The sequence below is a fragment of the Notechis scutatus genome, chromosome Z (assembly GCF_049901735.1).
Source record: "Notechis scutatus isolate UNSWTSFEM ecotype Mainland chromosome Z, rNotScu1.2, whole genome shotgun sequence".
Classification (NCBI taxonomy): Eukaryota; Metazoa; Chordata; class Lepidosauria; order Squamata; family Elapidae; genus Notechis; species Notechis scutatus.
This window is the reverse complement of record NC_142025.1, coordinates 46,231,897-46,253,129: the sequence shown is the minus strand read 5'-3', so window position 1 is coordinate 46,253,129 and position 21,233 is coordinate 46,231,897. Positions and strand designations below refer to the sequence as shown.

Genomic DNA, 21,233 nt, shown 5'->3' with positions numbered 1-21,233 from the left:
GCCTATTTTGAATTTTTAAAGTATATCCCAGAATAAGAAATATGAGCTTTGCTTGTGCACGGGTGCTTGTGATGACAAAAATAGAAAGCTGCGTCTGATCACATCTCTAGGGCTGGCCCCAGATGATAGCAACTGACCTAACCTTAGGTTTGGTTGCCCGAAGCGCTCTCTCCACTGCGAGGAATCTGAGATACACGGAGGGGAAAAATGCAGCGCGGGTGTTACCGTGCCAAGGGCCAAGAATCCATCAGCTCCGTTGGCCCCAAGAATCACAACGGCCTAAGGGGGGAAGTGAGATGAATGAAAACACGCGCGCGCGCAACATTCCTCCCCCTCCCCCGCATCTCTCGGGAGAAGAGCGTGGTGTCATCTTTGTATGGCAGCCAAGAAACGTAAAAAAATGAATGCGTCTTGTCCGGGGCCTAGTCCCTCCACACAGCATGACTTCCTCAGACAAGAGGGAGGGCGACTGTGCATTCCTCCCTCCCTTCTTTCCCTCCCCGCGCAGGCTCCGAATGTGCATCCGTATAGGAAACGGCAAAAAAAAAAAAAAAAAAAAGAGGAAGGCTCGTGGGCACCGTGCGCGCGACTCTGGAGTTAAAGTCGCTCGCTCTCTACAGACGGCCCATGATTCTCGCGTGGAGGGAGGAAGAGCGGGGAGGAGGAAAAAGAGAAGACCGGGGAGTGAAAAGGCCTTCGGTTCTGCGGCCGCTGGCGCGTAGTTGGGCCTTCTCTGAGGAAGGTTTGCAGTGCGCCTGCGTAGAACGGGCCTTGCTCTCGCTTTATTGCCTCGCTTCGTGGACCGCAGGGTTTTTGCCGCGACGCTGGCCTGTAACTTCAGCCTCTTTCCTGTTGCCTGAGCTGAAAGACTGACGGATAGTGGCCCGGCCGAGCCCGCGCACGGGAAGAACTTCAAAGAAGCTTCTTCATCGCTGCTTTTTTTTTTCCTCGCCTCCCCGCCGCCAGCACCACTGCTGCTTCCAGCGGCCATGGGTCCGACATCCCTGTTATGGAGGCGGTACTGGCGGCGGCGGTGGCTGAGTGACTGAAAACCGAGTGCTGTTGGGGGAAAAGGCACCGGAGGCCACGGGGGTCTCTCTCTGGCGGTGTGTGGTGTCGTGCTGACGGTGTTTTTAACCCTTAGATGGTCTCTAGCGAGCCGTTGTTGCTGCCTGTGTCACTGGAGGGCGAGTTCTCCAATAGCATGAAGGAGATGATCGGCGGCTGCTGCGTGTGCTCCGACGAGAGGGGCTGGGCCGAGAACCCGCTGGTTTACTGCGACGGGCATGGCTGCAATGTCGCAGTGCATCAAGGTGAGTGAGAGGGCCCGCCTCGGCCACCCCCGTTCCGCCGCCCATTTACACGGGCAAGCTGCTTCCTGCGGCCTTCCTTTCTTCCTTCGCCCTCACAACCCTTCAGCCTCATCTTAGCCCCGATTACCCTTTTTGGAGTATGTATACCTATGCGCGTTATTGCTGTCTGCGCCCTATAGCAAAGATCGAGTGGCTTGTCTCTTGCCTGCTCGCAAGAAGTGTTTTAGGGTGGTTTTTTTTTTAAACAACAACAACAACAACAATGGTAGGACGTTGTGTGTTGTGCAACAGTTGGGAAGGGTTCGCTTTCCTTCTGTTCGGGAATTGCACGAGTCAGTTGCGCGTGTCGTCTTAGGTCGCTACTTCCTTATCCTGCATGTGCCTGCCCCTTCCTCCGCCCTCTGGTTAGAAAGCAGGCAGGGTAGGAAAGGGCTGGTCATTAGCAAAATAGTCCACGAATGCAGAGTTAGGCGTAGGGGAAGACCGATTTGCAATTCTCGGACTGCGCCCCCTCAATTGGAATACGTTTTCCCGTTTGCGTGCCGATAGAAAGCTTGCTCCTTCCCTTACGCAGACTTCTATTCTTAAACGAGACGTGGAACTAGGTAAAGTGTTCGTCCAAGGGAGAGTTAGATATCATGTGACATCTCCCCCCATTCCCCCTCCTTCTATTCCACGCTTGCCAAAGTGTCATTAAGCTGGATCGCGTCGGCTGGATAGGAAGACTTCCTGTTTGTGGTTGGAGCTTGATGGAGGAAGGGAGAAAAAGGGCCGCTGTAGAATTACTTAGCCTTTGATGATAGATTTGTTTGGATTACTGGAGGGAGTGCAATTGGCTGGTGACCAGCTGTGTTGCTGTTTTTCTGGCTATAATGAGCACAGTGTGCATCTGTCTGTATTTTGGTGTTCTTGTTTCTTTTACTTTTGGAAGAAGTTGGGTTCACTTATAGCTGTATATCACAGCACAAAAGGTATAAGGAATTTAGTTGTATTAAAAACATTTGTTAGAACTTTTGACAGGATGCCCTTCCTGTAAACAAAATGTCTTTGTATGTATGTATGTATATATATATGTATATATGTATATATACATATATACATATACATATACATATACATATACATACATACATACATACATACATATATATATATATATATATTCTGTATGTATATATGTATATGTAGTCTTTTTAGCAGGTTGGCTCATTTTTAACAGCAATTGCTAAATAGCAGTTATACAATTTAAATTTGTATATTTTATATAATCTGGGAGAAAAGAGATATTTTCGGAGAAATTTTCCAAATGATGTAGAAGAATTTTTTGAAAACTGCTGTATGTATTCTTGATAATGAACAAGGTTGAAGAACTGATATTGAAATTTCAGTCTTTATTAATTTTCCAAAAGCCTATACATTTTTAATAACATGACATTTCATGGTAGGAAATGAGGAAATGGTGACCTTATATAAATGTGGTGTAGGTATGTTTCTTACCCCACCTTAATGAAAATTAAATAGCTTCATCTGAAAGCATATTGCTGGGAATTTTCTCAATATTGAGTAATGTGAGAATAATATATTACATTTTTTATAAATATTAATGTTTGATGCAAATGGTTACGATTTATGTTTTTCTCCTATAGAGACATTTATGTCTATATTTTCTTACTGTGTTATAGTAAATTGCAATATGTATCATACTTGAGATGTAATCCAACAGTGGGAACTACAGAATAATTAAATAGAAAATACAATGAGAATGATACTAACTCTTGCAGCATACTGTAATTTGATTTTTATGTGCTTCAATATTTTTTTGCATACAATACTTTGTGCTGAAAAATATATATATTCTATGGTTTTTCAAAATAAGTCCAATTAATAAGTTCAATTAATTTAATTGGAAATAGTTTGTATCATTAGAAAATAGCCTGAGGTGTTTGTTCCATTAATTCATCATTTGGTTTCAAAAACATTCTCATGATTTACAGAATAGTCAAGATTTTCCTAATGAAAAATTAAATTCATTGTAAATGTGAGAATGCATTTTAAAAATTCCTTATGAAGTATCTCTTCAGAGAGAGTTTTTGAGAAAGTTCATCTTAAGAACCAGTGATTCCTGTAGCAGGAATTAATTCCTTAAGGGAATTAATGGGTGAAGGGAAGAATTTCTTCACTGATGAGTAGTTATCCTTTTGATATTCTAATCTTCCATTGTAGGAAAATTAAAGAAATTTGAAGTTGAAGAAAGTTAATATAAAACTGCAGAAATATTGTGGAGTGACTGGCAAAGAAGGAAATTCAGAACAGTCTACCTATGTATAGAGTATGGCTGTGGGCTGTCATTTGATACCTGTTGCCTGAAAGATGACATCTGCAATTCTCATAATTACATTAACATGTTTTTTTTTAATGTTCAGAAAGTAGAATAGGCAGAATTTTCTCTCCTAATCATATCTTACCATTTTTTGCTTGAATTCCCAAGTATATTTTGTGACATACAATTGCAGATAATTTTGATTGGCTTTTTGATCACTTGATGGTTGTCATTGGTTGGAATGCTGGAGTTTGGAGGAATTGCTTAAGTAATTGCCTTTACTCACCTATTCACTACAGTATCCAAAAAAGGACTGGTAGTTATCTAGTCAAGAAACCCATTAACCTATCTGGATAATTAGATCCATTATCAAACTGCCTTTGCTGTTTGAATTTTTTTCCTATCATTTAGTGGAATTATGCCCTCCTATAACTTAAATCTATTATTCCAAATATGTACTCTGATATCAAAGAAAACAAATCTTAACTTTTTTTATGTAACATCTTTTAGGAATGCTATCAGCACCCCTCAGCTGGCTTTCTTATGGCTGACCTTACCCAAGTCCTTCAGTCTTTCTTCATGTAACGTTTTCTATTCCCCTGATCATCCTTGTTGCCTTCTCTGGATCTGTTCAATTTTTATGAATATTTAACGTGTGTGCCCAGAACTGTACAAGTGCTTTAAGTAATGCCTATACAAAGCAGAATACATTGGAATGGTTATTTGCTGTGATTCAGAAATTATATTTCTGTTGATGTAACCTAAGTTGCATTATACTTTTTTGCAATTATATCCCACAGCTGGCTTATATTTAATTTACAGTTAAACACTTTATCAAGTACTTTCTCGCATGTACCATGCCAGATATTCTCTATTCAGTGCTTGTGCAGAGAATCCTTTTTCTAAGTGATGAAATTTGCTCTTGTTTCTGTTAATTCTCATTATTTTACACTCAGCCAATATCTAACTTGCCAAGATTATTTTTTTCCCTGTGTGGTGTCCAAGTGCTGTAGATACACTATCCAATTTGCTAAGGAAAGCATTGAGTGCTTTGTTGAGTTCAATTTTGAGTCAGCTTTGTATCCCCCTTAATTATATGTCATCCAGCCCATGCTTTCGGAATGGGGCAGCTGTAATATATCTGATTAATAATAATAATCATCATGCTTTGGTTGCTCATCAGCATGTCACGTGTTATTTTATCTAATGATTTGCTGAAATCATGATATATTATGTTCACAGAATTCCCATAATCTATTAAGGAAGTTATTTCTATATTTAGATTTAGTATTTATCTAACTTTTGATAATTGCTACATAGTTTTCAAGAACCTTATAATCTTTTTACAATAATTTCAAAACTTTTTCCAAATGTTGATGCCAGATTAAACAGATATTGAACTCAGATGTGATATTAGATCTAGGTCAGTTTTCTATATCTGTTTTTCCCCTTTTGATGATGGGCAGCATTTGCTGCTTTTCAGACATTTGGCATTTTGTCAATTATTTAAGATTTCTCAAAAATAATAACTAAGTATTCAACTAAAACATCAGTTAGTATCTTAAGTGTGCTAGGAAATTATTAATAGCATCCTTCTCTGACTCAGTTTATTCTTTTGTTTTCTGACTCCAATTCCATATTACAATTCCTGACTACTTGTCTGTATGTTTCCTTTGTAACCACTTCCTAATTTATGTATCCATTTTTTATTTTCAAGTATTTAGTAAATATGTTGTTTTCTGAAGGCAACAGTAGAGATACAAGCACTTTAACTTCTTTGTGCAGTCCACATCATTGTCATGTCTGATGTTATTTTATTATTTAATCGTATTTACAAAAAGCAGACTTGCTCAACCTACTGATCTTATTTTCAGATCAGTCTGCATGTAAGACCATCACTATTCTATTAGATAAAGAGAAGGGGAGCTAGAAATGAAAATAGAGTAATATAAGGTGTAGGTATAACTGAACAAGTTATGTAAACTTTAGTGGTAAATTCAAATGAATTCATTCCAACTTAATTTTCAAATTAATATGCATTTGATTCAAATGCTATTATGATGCCAAGTGATAAATTAAAACTGCTGTAAAATCTATACAGTGGTACCTTGATTCTCAATTGCTTTGAAACTCAACACATTTTGATGCAAAAATTTAGTCTTTGAACTATATAGTTTGTTTGCTATTCAGTGCACAAACTAGAACCTGTTGGCAGCTGCCTTGTGACTCACTACATTATGGGAAAAAAAATGTTTGGTACTCATTGTTTTTTGTTTTCTTTGTGCCTCCTGAAACCATTTAATGATGAGTACCAAGGTATCATCTGTATAACTAAACTAGATGTTTTTAGTCACATCACAATTACTTTTGCTTTATGAGATTGTTGGATTTTATGCTGTACAATTGTCATGGTCCAGATATTCCATAATCTTCAATCTTCACAGTAGCGATTTCTATACTCAGTTATACCAATGGCATATGAATTTCAGAGCATTTATTTGCATACATGTATACATACATACATACCCTCAATTTAAAACCTACAACTAAAAGAGTGGTGTGTCTACAAACATAAAAGGAATAAATAGAATTGGCAGATGTTACTTTCATGATGAAATGTGATAAAGTATATATGGGACAACCTGTTTCCTAATGCTGGGAACAGCATTCTGTAGTAGCACCAATACATTGATTACAATAGTTTTATTGTGGTATACTTATTAATGGAACTTACAATATTATAATACTGATGGAAGTATAAGTAGCTAGTTGGAAGGTAAAAGACATGTAGGAATATAGGTTTGTTAAATTTGATTGTTGTACAATGAGATTTTGGAACATATATATATATATATATATATATATACAAGGGATTTTGAAGAATAATCAGCAATACTGTTTAATAGATTATCAGAAACATGAGCATAATAATACTAGTAGACAAAGATGATGTTTATTAATGCTAAAGCTACAATTGAGAATAGTATCATGTATAACTTGAAGACCTATAAATGAACACATCTGTTTTTCTTCCTCTGCTTTTTGTACCAGATTACTTGATTAAAAATCAATTCATCAAATTGAATTTTTTATCCATTATTAGTCTTATAATGGTTTGATTTCCCCTTTCAAACATTTGTCTCCATTTTAGCTCCACAGTATTCTTGTGACTTTCAACATACTCTTTCTTATTCTCACTCTTAATTTCATGTAGTGGTTAAGGCCAGAAACCAGGAGACAGTGAGTTTAGGCATAAAGCCAGTTGAGAAACCCTTGTCAATCACTTTTCTCAGCCCTAGAAAGAAGGCAATGGCAAAACTTTGCCAAGAAAACAGCAGTTTCCGAGAATTGGAAACAATTGAACAGAAAAAAAAAACCCAATCCCTACAAAAAAACTAGCTTAGGGGATGGGTTATTAGATTATATGCTTTGATAGATCTAAAAAAAGAAGCCCTTTGTTGGGGGAACCCTCAATTTAACAACTTAAATTAAAGCTGAGGATTTGATTTAAACTATTTCTTTAGTTAGAATTTGTTATACGGTATCTATTAACATGCTCTATTAAAAAAAGGACTAATCAAATTCCAAGGGGAAAATGTTTATTTCAAGGGCAAAAAATTTATTTATCAAAATAATTTTCAAGGTAAAACACCTTGTATTAGTGTACATAGAATAATTGTAACATTTTAAATAGAATTAACAAGAAATTTCTAAATATGTATTTAATATGTATAAATTACTTGCCTTCCTCAATATTTATATATAAATAAATTATATTGCAGGTAATTTAATTCAGTGGTATATTTTGGGTATAGGTCAGTAATATATCTGCATATATTGGTTTTTGTCCCCAAAACAGCATGCTACGGAATTGTGCAAGTACCCACTGGACCTTGGTTTTGTAGAAAATGTGAATCTCAGGAAAGAGCAGCCAGAGTGGTAAGTCTGAATTATTTGGTATAACTTACAGCATATTTATAATTATTTCTACTGGCAGATATATATGCATATTGAAAATGAATTATATTTATCAGGGAATGATAGTTTCCCTTTCATTAGTCAATAATGGGAGTAAATAAGTTTCAAAGAGTAAACATTCTAGAGTAAACATTCTATTTTTCTATTTTTCCCTGGATGTTTTAATTAGTTCTTGTTTTAATTTCAGAGTATAGAAAATTAGACAGGACACCCATTTTTACTTTAAACAATATATATATTCCATGGCTATATTCCTTCCTATCTCTACCCCTACCCCTTCAGAGGGGAAAATGATTTGAGAGTAAAAGTGCAATTTTCATTTCCTTTTTCTTTGAATTTCTGCTATAAATTGAAAAATAATCTAGATGCCAAATCTATTAGAACTTGAAAATATGGAAGCATCTTGTAACTTCTGGTTTTTGTAGTTTCTGGTTTTTGCATAAAAACTGAGACTATTATAAATACATTATGGAACTCTGTAATGGCTGTAATGGGCATATGGATACTTGGGCATAAGAATCACAGTTCCAAAAGATAACTTCTGCTAATATGTCAATGCATTCTGATAGTTTATTGTTGGAAGTGGTATAAAAAAAGAGCTAATTTTGACTGGATATATGCATGGAATGTTAAATTCCTATTTTCTTTTAAACTATTTTTTTTGAAACTGGCAAAGAAGATCCACTGTTGTGGTAGATCAGAATCTGTAACTTCAAAATTATAGCACTGAAATGTTTGGGAAAAACTAATAAAATTTTAAAGATGCTTGTACTTGTACATCATGCTAAACCATAACTTAATATAGCATACACAAATAGAAAGAATCTCAGTAGGTCTTCTGTTCTGTTTTCCCTTCTTTAGTGTATTAATGGGAGAAATAATTATCTTTTTATTTATGCAAATTGAGAGTTATGTTAAAGTAGGTTAATTTCAAACTTCTGAAACTGGTTTTGTAATTATGTTAGTTTAATATAAATTCTGAAATAACTTACATAGCTAACAGCTTACATAGTGGAAGCTGTTTTCTGTTTTCTGATCTGCAGTATTTCACCAATCTATGCTACATAGATGCATTGGTACTATAGTTTCTAAATTATATAATTACATTACTGAGAATTGGGTTACTATTATGTTGGGATTATACTTAATTGAAAAAGGTTACTTTAGTGCATGATGTAAGATACAATTATAAATATTAGGTTATATTGTAGGATTTGCTTTCTATTTTCTAGATTTACATTTTCTATGTACAAGAACAGAGCTCTTTCTTTATGATTTCTCTTTGTCTACTATATAGTAGGTTTCTGTAACATTCTCATTGTCTTATATAAATCTGAAAGAATACTTAGCCTATTATTGGCAATAGATTCGTTGACTGATTTATTTACCATATTTATTTAATAAGAAATAAGTGAGGATGCAATGAAGCTTAAGAATTCAGCTCAGTTCTATTGCAGTTGATTGCTATTTTTTATATTTGTTACTGTATTAAATGGGTGATTTAATATTGTATTTTTTCCAATTATTTGATGTTTTGATGGACTTGATATCTACTACATCTAGATGCAGTTTAGCTCATTGTTTTCTTGTGAGTCAGTTAAGTTCTTTGGTGGCATGCATTTTTAGTGTATATGGTATGGTGTTGCTTTAGATGAATTATAGTAGCTTCTTACTCAAACAGATGAAACAATAGGCTGGGTTCACACATCATGCTATGCTATGCTTTATTTTCACTGTGGACAAGATTGATTGTGGTGTTAGAGCTCAATTCCTGTTCCTTTGGGGACAGTCTGATTGTGGTTAGCAATATGGACATTGAAAGAGAGCTGAAATGTGGATCTGTATGATCTTTTTGTGTAGTGATGCTGAATACTGCATTCTTTATGGTTTTTCTGTTTTGAAAAGCTCTTTGCTCAAAGAGAGATGAAACATTTATGGAAATGTAGATGGTTTACTAAATCAAGCAATTTTCAGAGAAAGGACAGTAATAATGATTTGGAATGCATGTATGCCTCTCAGTTTTTTTTAAAATGCATCACTCTTTTATTTTTATAAAGTTGGATATTTAGATAGCTGATACAATAAATACAGATTTCTGGCTGAGTCTTGCATTTTATCCATGATTAGAAAAAGAACTTTAAATGTAGTATAATAACTATAGTTACTGTAATCCATTTTGATCATTTTTGTAAAGCTTTTGAAAGGATCCTCAACAGGACTTGGGTCAAGGTAACTATTTTTGTAGTGGTTTTGTCTATTCCCATACTAATATTTGTTCCATTTCATCTTCTAAGAATAAATTAGAACTGTAAATGTAAAGGTCCTTATACAGATTAATTTCAGTACCTGAAATATTATTGTAACAATAGATGTTCAAGTTTGCAAGGAAGAATGCTGAATTACTTGCATTTTTTTTACTGTCATCATTTCCATTTATATACTGTAGCCTTCGGTCAAGATGTACTTGTAAATATTAATCTATTTTGCTTGTAACTAGTTCTTGATTTAATTTTTATATGTAGTGTACATGGTTTGATTTTAAGTTCTGTTCCATGTTTTTATTACATGTATTATTGTGGATACAATTATGCAGAATCCTGCTCAGAACCTTTAGAGTTCTTGTGTTGCTTGGTGGCAAGTCCATCCGACAAATATGTCACTCAACAAGGTATGGCTCCTGCCAAGCTTTTTGATTGCTTTAACCATCACAGTATTTGCATATTTATGCTTGAGATTATTATTTTTCTCCTTTGCATAAATTCTTTCTTTTAAAAACTTTTTTTCTTCAGAATTCTTAAAATTATCTTCAAAACTCCATATATATGTTCAACAGGTCAGAATATCCTTCTACTGCAAGTTTTCAGTGTCATGACTCTCAGGACTCATTTACTTATCAGCATTGTTGGGCATGTATTAAACAGGCTCATCAAAATCATTGTTTCAGTCCAAAATTATCGTAACTCCTTTGTTCTTCTTTATACCTCCCACTATATCTCCAAAATTGCCTGGCAGCTTCCTTGTCTGAGAGATCTGCTTGATCTCTGTCTCCTGTAGAAGATACTTATGTTTGTGTTGCACTATTGTTGGCCTCAAAAAATTCCTCTTTAAGATTCAAAACTTTCTAAAAAGCCTACACTGCCTCATTCTCCTATAAGCTGCTTTGAGAGTCCAGGATGGGTTTGACTCCTCCCTATTATGTCACAGAGCTGAATCTGCCGTATAAAAGACCAGCCTCTAGCCAGGTCCCCCAGCTTTGACTCAGCTCCTAGTCAAAACGAGCCTTGTGTCTTGGAAGCATAGTTAAGGATCGTAGCTAGCAATTAGCTGGAAAAGGTTGCAGGTTTGATGTCAAGCCTCTGACACACAGCTGCTCTGAGGCTAAAACGTTCGCTCCTGGGTTTCTCTCTTCGCTTGGGGCTCTTAGAGCCTATAAAGTGACAACGGCCCTCCAACAATTTCTCCTAGTGCAGGCAGCCATTTTATTACCTCAGCACAAAGCACAAGGGCCATTTTAATTGGCCAGAAGCATTGGTTTGTCTTATCTTGTGGCAATATTTCTGAGAACTATCCGAGTGAGATCAGGGGACACATATTGAGTGTTGCTTCCAGCACCTCTAGTGTACCCTTTGTTTGATTATGGAGGCTTCAAGCAGACAGAAGCCTCTGGATTAGAGGCACACACACCCCGGCCCAGAAGGAAGGGGGAGGGAGGAAGAGGCAGCATGGCCAGTCAGCTCAAAGGAAAGCAGTGGCAAAAAATCAGGGCCAAAACCTTTGCTCCAAAGAAAGTTTCCCAAGCTGAACTAAAGGCTGAAAGAAGGAGGCATGCTGCCCTTGAGAGGCAGTTTACTAAAACTTTGGACCAAATGAGGGGACGTTTGCAGCAGGCTTCCCTTCCAATGGAAGCACAGGTTGGCCAAATTGTGGGGCCCAGGAAAGAGGGAGTCCATTCTTCTTCCTTCTCCTGTACCCAAACCTGGTCTGCTATGGTAACAGAGGAGGAAGGGGGTCCTCAAGACCTTAGCAAATCAGGACCCCATTTTCTTCAGGCCACTACAATTCCACCTCCCAACCAGCCCACTTAGAGTAGCATTAGACGTAGGCTTGAAGCTACCTTCACCCCCACTGCTGCTGGCCCACTTTCTGGAGAAGCCCACTCAGGCAGTGGTTCCTCCAGCATTTCCCTAGTAGTCTCTTCAATAAGGATTAGCACAGGGCTTTCAACAGCTCTTTCACCCTCTGGGGAGTGAACAAGATTGGTTCCCCAATCCCTCTTTAGGAGCCCCTCCTAGACACAGGGAATACCTTAGACCTCAGGAGGTTGGTAGGCCCTCTACTCAATCTGATTGGTGGGGTTATGGGGAAAGGGATTACTCACTCCCCTCAGACATAGCCACTCCTCCGGGTCAGAGGAGGAAGAGGGTGAGATCAGAGATCTATATATCTCTGAGGCTGAAACTTTCCTCCAGGACCAGCCCTCCTCAATGGCGGTCTTTAAGCCAGCCTTATTTAAACCCCTATTAGAGAAAGCCTTGGTCACTGCCCAATTCACCCCAGAAGAGGTGGTACCTGAACCCCAGAGGGATCCTTCAACCCAAGGGGATACTCTTTTCTCTAAACCTATGGTCCACACAGAGGTTCTTCCTCTCCTCTGTTATTTTTGGACCTTGTTGAAGAACAGTGTGCCACCCCTGCTGCTGGGCCTAGACCTTCATCATACGATAGGCGTTTCTATAATTAGGATCAGCCTTGGCATCTACCCTGGTAGTCCCTTTGGTGGATGCTCCAGTAGTGGCCTCCTTCTCCTCATCTGGCACCCCCACCGAAACAGAGGACGTGCTCAAGCTTGAGGACAAAAGATCAGAGCAAATGCTCAAACGTAACCATCAGGCCTCAGCTTGGGCTGTCCGAGCATCGACAGCAGCATCATTTTTTACCAGAGCCTCACTCCGCTGGCTGCATCAGTTACAGAAGCACCTTCCTCCATCTGATTTTAGACATCACCAAGATCTAAACAAAATTATTGCAGCGGCTGAATTTACGGCGGATGCCACTCTGAATTCAGCAAAATTCGCCTCCGGAGCTATCTTCGACCACAGCTAGATGACTACTTTAGCTCCAGAACTGGCAATCCGAATCATGCTCTAAGTGGAAGCTGGCATCGGGTCCTTATGTGAGTGAGAAACTCTTCGGTGAGGGCCTGGATCCATATTTGATCGAGACCAGGGATAAGAGGAAGGTCCTCTCCTTGATGGGTAAGAGGGCGTATTCCCACCCAACCCCTTACTTCTGTCCCTCATCTTTCCGGGCCCAACCTTCCCCTTGCTTCTCCTGTCATCAGAGGGCCTTTCCTCACAGCCAGGAGCAGTGCCCTGAGGCGAATAACTGATAACAGCACCAATATACAGGTAGACGGCCCTTTCGAGGAGGAGGGGGCCATGCCTTCTGACACTCCAAATAATCTCCTGTTCCCCCCTCCCATCGGAGATCGTCTGGCCTTCTTTATCACCAGATGGGAGGAGTCTACATCGGATGCCTGGTTCCTCAATACAATCAGATCGGGTCTGCAACTAGAATTCCTTTCACTTCATCCAGAGTATTTTGTGACCTGCCCCGTATCACGGGATGGGGCCAAAAGGGCCCTAATGGAATCAGCCATCTAGCATCTTGTTGATATTAGGGCCATTCAACCAGTTCCTGTGCACCAGTAAGGGCGAGGATTTTATTACAGGCTTTTTTGTGGATCCAAGGGCATCTGGGGGGTGGCGGGCAATCCTAGATCTGAAGTTTTTAAACAGGTTCATCCCATACAGACGTTTCAAAATGCAGACCTTGCATTCCATCCTAGAAACCATTCGGGGCGACCTCCTCTCTTCCATAGACCTTACGGAAGCCTACCTCCACATGCCTATCTGGCATCATCACTGCCAGTTTCTTCATTTTTCTTATCAGTGTAGGCATTTCCAGTACCGGACCCTTTCTTTTGGGCTGTCGTCGGCTCCCAGAGTTTTCACCAAAGTACTGGCAGCATTGGTGGCTATCCTTCGAGCGGTTCCTGTCAGACGTCAGTGTTACCTGGACGACATCTTAATCCAGTCCACATCATACCAATCTGTCCTACAATCTCCCCTTGCCTTTTCTTTCCAGACTGCTGGGAAAGATGATCTCTTGCATTGGTATCGTCCCGTGGGCAAGATTGCACTCACTGACTCTTCAGGGTGTAGATGTTCTACACTCGTTCCGCTGGTGGCAGTCTCCAGCACTTTGCAGGGAGCATCCATTCAAAGAGCCAGACAGATTGATAATCACAACAGATGCCAGCCTCCAGGACTGGGGGGCCTTGCTGGACAGCGAGATGGCCCAGAGACATTGGTCATTGGCAGAGGGGTCTTGTCCGATAAACTGGTTGGAACTCAGGGCTATCTTCCTGGCCCTCAAACACTTCTGTTCAAGGGTGACATGTATTGGTGATGACAGACAATGTGGCTGCAAAGGCACACGTCAACAGATGGGGGAAACAAAGTCCAGGGCCTTGATGAGGGAAGCCGAACGTCTAGGGCGTTGGGCGGAGAGGAACTTTCTGTCCATCAGGGTGGATCACATTTCCGGGATCGACAGCTCTCAGGCCGATTGGCTGAGTTGGAGTGTGGTCGACCATTTGGAGTGGAGTCTCCACCCCTCTCTGTTCAGGGAACTGTCCATCAGGTTTGGTACTTCCTCTGTAGACCTGTTTGCATCTCCCCTGAATGCTCAGGTAAGCAGATACTTCACCAGATTCTACACTCAGGGAGCGGAGGGGGCCAATGCGCTTCGGAACAGATGGCCCCCTGGTCTCCTCTACGCCTTCCCCCCTCTTCCAATCATTCCAGCGGTCATTCGGAAGATGTTGGAGGAGAAGGCAGAGCTAATTCTCCTGGCACCTATTGGCCCAGGAGACCTGGTTTGTGGATCTGGTGAACCTATCGGTTGCCCACCATTGGAGAATCCCAGACCAAAGGGTCTCGCTTCTCCAGGGATCCCTGGTGCATCCGGAGCCACAGTGGTTCCATCTAATCGTGTGGCATTTGAGTGGCAACTCCTGAGAGATTCGAACATTCCGGATTGAGTCATCCTCACTATTCAGGCCTCACATAAACTTCCCACGACATGCATTTATGATGCCACATGGAAGGTTTTCTGCCAGTGGTGCCAAAAGGAGGACTGGGTTCCCACCACAGCGTCTGTAGCTGATGTTCTAATGTTGTTTCAGGACAGGTTGGATAGGGGGTTTTCACCCAATACTCTCCGCCGCCAGGTGGCGATGCTATCGACCGTTATCCACTGGGATCATTTTTCATCCCTGTCACATCACCCTTCTGTGCGGAGGTTCCTGATAGGAGCTGCTAATATCTGCCCACCGGCGATCCACTAATATCCCCCATGGGAGTTACCCAAGGTGCTGCAGGCATTAACAGGATCACCTTTTGAACCCCTCAGATCAGTTTCACTTCAGTTCCTAACTTATAAGGTAGTTTTTCTGGTCGCCATTATTTGGCTAGGAGGAGGGTGTCTGAGCTTGCAACTCTATCAATCAGGGAGGATCTCTGTTCCTTCCATGACAACGGGATGTTCCTGCGTTTGGACCCCACCTTTGTCCCTAAAGTTAATACCTGGTTTCATAGGGCCCAAGAAATCATGCTACCAGATTTCTGCCCTAATCCTACCCATGATCTAGAACACAAATGGCATAAGCTAGATGTTAAAACGGCTTTATGTATTTACATCAAATGTACGTCCACATTCCAGAAAACCGAAGCCTTATTTGTTTCTCCCATAATTCAATGGATTGCAAGGCCTGCCCTCCCACCTTAAGCAGGTGAATTAGATCCTGTATTGCCAAAGCCTACATCACTCTTTCCATTCCAGTGCCGGCTAGACTCACAGTGCATTCCACCAGGAGTGCTGCTACTTGGGCTTGGGCTACTCAAGCTTTGCTAGAGGAAATATGTAGAGCGGCTTCCTGAGCATCTCCATCTCCCTTCATTAGACATTAGTGAATTGATTCCTTCGCTTCGGCAAATGCGGCCTTCGGAAGAAAGGTGCTTCAAAGAGTTGTCCCTCAGATGAAATAAACCCCCGGACATGGGCCCTCCTGTGGACATGTTGGCTTTGGTATGTCCCATCCTGGACTCTCGAAGCAGCGTATAGGAGAATGGGCATTGGTTTAATTACCTGAGAACGCCTTTTCTATCTACGCTGCAAGAGAGTCCAGCCCCATCCTTATTATATCCAGTACTGTTGGGCGCAGGGTTTTTTTCTAACAATATTGTTCCTTGCTTCCTTAGACACTCAGAGTCTGAGTCTGTATCTTCGCCAAAGCTGGGGGACCTGGTTAGAGGCTGGTCTTTTATATGGCAGACTCAGCTCTATGATGTAATAGGGAGGAGTCTAACCCATCCTGGACTCTCTTGCACCATAGATAGAAAGGGCGTTTCAGGTAATTATACCAATGCCCATTCCAGCCAGAACCAATAATAAATAAATAAATTGAACTACACAAATCAGGACCTTCTTAACCTCTGGGGTCCAAAGTTTGGGGGAATAGCTTGGCTTTTAATACTTTAAGAAAGGCTAATAAGGTCAAACTATCTGGAACTCCCATGAGAATGCTGTTTCATAAGGCAGGCAGTATGATAGGATTATCTTTATCCATAAAGTTCTTTCCTTCCAAAATCAGTATTAATCTTCCAACTGAATCAGAACATTATAGTGCCACATTTTGCCATTCATTCAAGTCACTGAGTTTTTTATGTCTACAATGTTCTCATATTTTACTTGGAGTGCAAGATATTCTTTTGCTGGAAGCAAATTTTATTTCTGGTTTTTTTACGCCATTTAAAGGCCACAGTTTATCCCTTAGCATTCTCCAAATATAAGTGGCAATCATGTTTTGTTATGAGTTAGCAAAACTGCCATGCTTCCTTTTTTCTTGTGCTCACTTTTCAAAACTGATGGTAGCATTAGTATCTTTCCCTTATGGCGATTGTATAGTGAACTTATGCTGGGTAGCCACATGGGTCCAGTTTTCCCCCATTCATATCTTTTTGTAGACTGGATCTCTATTTCAATGGAGTCGCAAGTTTGGAAGGGCTATCCCTATTATGGCAAGACTCTCTTCCAGGTAAGAAGTTGTTACTAATCCATGTACGTGAATCTCACAGACCACAGTGAAAAACTGGTTGCTTAGGTATCGCTTCAGTTCTTTGATTGGTTGTCTGTGAATTTACACCACCACCCTACTACACCACTAGGTGTCAGATGACTATTGTTCCTTTGGTTCTGCTACATTAGCAACTCAAGGTTAGAATCTTTAGCTTAAGGTATTTGCAGTTTGAGACTTTGTACAGGGACATAAGCCTTGAATGTGAAGTTGTAAAAATTATTTAAAGAATGATTGTAATTAGAGGAATATAAGTAACGCAAAGCCACCTGAAGTACTGTCTTATAGAAAAATAAATCTGTATTTAATAATATAGTATGTGAAAAGATAACGTGAGAAAGCATTAGGAAAGGAATAGAAAACACAATGGGGTCCTCGCTGTATTTGTATAAATCTCTACTATATGGAAAGATTGCACTAAGCAAACAATTTACATTTTGAGTAAATGTATATACCAGTATATATTTAGTTTAAAATGCAGGTGGTTTTCATTTAACTGGGCCTGGCAACTTGGTTATTAAGTGAAGTGATCACTAAGTGAAATTGCCACTATTCATGATCTTATTTCAGCTTTCCTTTGCTTTGTACTTCAAGGTTATAAATATGAGGACTATCTGTATTTGTATAACTGCCCATCTTAGAGCACATCTCTGGGTGGTTCATAACTGTGATAAATTACAAAAACTAACCATAGTCATACAAACTGAAAGTAAGAACCTGGAGTCTCAGACATTTGTTAGAATGCCCTGATAACCACCCATAGGCTCCCCTGTACTGTATCCCATGTCAGAAAGAACAAAAGGAGTTTGAAATTCCTTCAGCGGAAGAGCTACACTTAGTGGAATTCAGAGCCTTGTATTTTGGGTTAGAAATCTAGATCAGTGTAATCATACTTCTCTCTTGAAACAAAAGTAATTAGCATATTTTAACAACACAATATTCAGCTTTATTAAAATGTAGGATTCCAAGTATCATAGAACATTCTTACATAAAATAGTTTCTTTAATGAGTATGATTAGTTAAGGCTGGATGAAAATTAATTTTATTAAGATTCAATATAGGTGAGATACATGAAAATGGAAGTTTAAAATAAATGCAAATTTAATTTAATTATCTTATTTAGTACTTTTTATCTAGTCTTCCAAAAATCTTTCCTTTTCAAATCTAATCTAAGCATTTTAAAACTTTGGATCATCTCATAAGACCTTCCTTATTGCTCTTCCATATGTCAGTTTCTCAATTTTCTGTTGCTTAACACTATTTTTCTTTTTCCATTTACTTTTTGGGTCACATAGCTTCTTTTTCTTATAATATTATCTACACTAGACTTGCAGAACTTCTAGAGAGGAAAAAGCCACATAGATAAATTAAAAATAATCAGAGGCCACAAAGGAATACCTGGTATGCCAGTCAGTTGTTTGGCAGCTGTAAGCACAGTGATAGGGAGAATGCTGGAAATGTTGATGAACCATTGAAGTGTTGAGGTGCTCAGTAATATGTCTTGGTGGGTCCTTGCCATGGGAATGTTGGCAGCAGGGGATTTAATGAATTTCAGAAAATTCCAGCAGACCGCACAAAGCTATTTGGCTGGCAAATCCCACGTTGTGCAGACTTGCTCCAAAGTCTTGTCCTAGATGCTGTAGTGTGATTCCTGAGTTCCACATACCTGGCACACCAAAGAGCAAGAATCATGTGCTTTTCAAAAAGGCCTCTTTAATGCTAGTCTAAGAAAAAAGAGTAAATTCACAGTCAGACTACTAATAGATTAATTAAGGTGGAGTCTCTTTCAGATGTTTCCTTTGCCTGACCCTTATATCTTGGCTGTGTTACCTTTTTTCATCTAAACTGTACTTATCTTCCTTCACTTCCTTTTGAGTCACACACAGCATTCCCTTTTACTGGCCAATGGTAATAAAGTCTGATCTTTCCTTTTTCTCTTTGAAATATGCCTGGCCAAATGGAAAAAAATGAAAATGAAATGAATATTAGGTGAGAGCAACTGCAAAGGAAAATGTCTGTGTCTTAAGTGCAATAATCATTATCTACAATTTACCCTGTGGAGGGTTCTTCCCCATTGCGGATATAATGAATTATTCCTCTCATTGTTTCCAGTGGGCATTGGTATGGTTGGTTGAAAAGATTGAAATTGTAGATTTGAGGGATATAGGTTTGGGGAAGATAGTTATAAAATATGGAAGATGTATTTTATTTAGTTTTTAAAATTATCTTTCAAAATATTGAAAATGAAGCAATATAAATATCTAAGAGATCTCAAAATGCTTTACACCGGTATCTTCACTGGTTTTTCTTATATGGTAATATCTAATCTATCTCATGTTGGAGTTGTGTACACACATAACTAAAAAACTTCAGACTTTTCTCATCTCCAATGGATCAGTGTAAATTCATATGGAACAAGTAACAATAATGGGAAAATATGGATCTCTGATTAAGATGAAGGTTTTTAATGCATGAAAAATTTTCTTACTAAAGTCTTTTCCTAACTGGAAAAACTAAATTACAATTTAAAGATATTTCATACATTATGTTTTCCTTTTTTTGCTGTTAATAATTGTGTTTATTTTCCTTTAGAAATGTGAGTTGTGCCCCCACAAAGATGGTGCTTTAAAGAGGACTGATGGTGGGGGTAAGTATTTCAAAACTTTTCTTTAAAATGCTTTGCTTATGAAATTACATTTTAAATAACTGCTTACCTGTTTTTCTTTAGTTCTGTTTCTGGACATATATAAACATGTCTAGAAGTGGAACTTCTTGAACGGAATATGCGATACCTGCCTTGATTGTTCTATTGTTCTGTCTGAATGTTATTTTAGCTCCTTTACATTTATGCTTTTAACCACTTATAACTTGGTCAGAGTCATTTTTGTTAGTTGAACAGCCATATAAATCAAATTAAAAAAGAAATAATACAATTAACTGGTAAAAGCTTTTAGGTTATAATCTATAGATTTTTTTGAGACAGTAAAAATCTCTTAAATTTTTTATACTGTTTATTGTATTTGGTAATGTAAATATTCATCAGTATAACTGATGAATGTTTAATTTTACATATGAGCATGAATTAGAGAAAATCATTTACTTCCTTAATTCGTATTTTCTTATACATGGTAAATAAGAGAATAGTATTATGTTAGAGGACTGAATATAAATTGTACTTTGAATTGATGCAGAAATTCTTTAGTGAACTTTATATTTCCATCTGAAGCTTTAATTTACTGTTCTCAAGTTGCATATGTAAAATGAGGTGCAAATATTCAATGATACAGTAATGTAAAACTACTTTAAAATTATTATTTTCCATTTCTGCTTTGGCAAATTGTGGAAAGAGATGAAAACCTTTCTTTTCCTACAACTGATCCTTACAAATGAAAATAAATTGAGGTTTGCTTTTTAAATATAAACTTCATAACAAAGCATTAAACTCTGCATTCTACTCTAACTTTCTATTTAAAAATCCACAGCATACTTAGTAATTACAACTACTTCCTTATAAAAATAGCAATGCTAGTTTAAAGCCAAACATAATAGGAAACTGATAGTTGCAGTGCCATTGCTGAGAAGTCCATGTTTGGCTTATCATATAGCCAAACACTGTATCTAGCACAGAGCAAATACTTGAAGTAGCGAAGAATGAAGAATTTCTAAGTAGTTCACTTTGCAAAAATCGGACTTCTTGCATTTCCTAATTTCAATTAATCTGATATTTATAATCCTAGTAGAATTATTAAAAATAATTTTATTAGCTTGTAAGTGCAGAATTACAGTTTTCTTACTTCACATTTCTTTTGTCATGGCTTCCTGAAATATAATGCATTTAATATACCTGTTCCAGAATTTCTTTTGATAAAATATACAAAAGTCAGTTAAGATTAAAGTAATAAATTTTATGTATGATTTACATATATATGCATGCAAGTGTGTGTCTGAGAGGTATACATACATACGCGCACAACTCTCCCCCCATTGGCTCCTATATGCATATGATATTTTTACAGTGTTATCTCCTAGGTTTGTAATTATATTGCTTTGCTTGCTTAGTGGTTATAATACAGAACTTATAAATTTTTAATTATATTATTTAAGACTTCAAAATGTGCTTTATTAGAAGTCAACCCTTTTCATAATTATTTTTTGTTTGTTTAGTGATTTTATTAGCATATGATATTTTTTCATGAATTCGAATATGGATTAAAGGTTGGATGTTTACACAAATTCTATCTTTAAGTAAAAGTTGGATGGTGTTTTTTAATGCTGCTTTTAATAATTTTCACTTAAACTTTGCTGTTTGTATGTGCAATGTTGCCACTCCATGAATGAATCCTTTAGTTAATGCTTGAGCGGATGCTGTAATGAATGCTGTAATTGTAACCAATTATAATGGAAGAACACAAGCACCAAGTTT

At 38.3% G+C, this 21,233-nt stretch overlaps 1 protein-coding gene across 6 annotated transcripts in view; it reads left to right on the top strand.

The window, feature by feature from the left end:
- Window positions 1-448: 448 nt before the first annotated feature.
- Window positions 449-21,233, top strand: part of MLLT10 (MLLT10 histone lysine methyltransferase DOT1L cofactor) — a 144,305-nt gene continuing 123,520 nt past the window's right edge. Inside the window, exons 1-4 of one of the 6 annotated variants that reach the window (XM_087948319.1) lie at window positions 450-1,313; window positions 7,493-7,572; window positions 16,701-16,771; window positions 19,403-19,457. In XM_087948319.1, the coding sequence (XP_087804445.1) occupies window positions 16,718-16,771; window positions 19,403-19,457 (109 nt within the window). In that variant the 5' untranslated portion in view covers window positions 450-1,313; window positions 7,493-7,572; window positions 16,701-16,717. Of the gene's footprint in view, window positions 1,314-1,705; window positions 1,919-7,492; window positions 7,573-16,700; window positions 16,772-19,402; window positions 19,458-21,233 lie in introns of those variants that run through there. The other 5 variants (XM_087948322.1, XM_026675715.2, XM_026675714.2 and 2 more) reach the window with 5 other exon arrangements.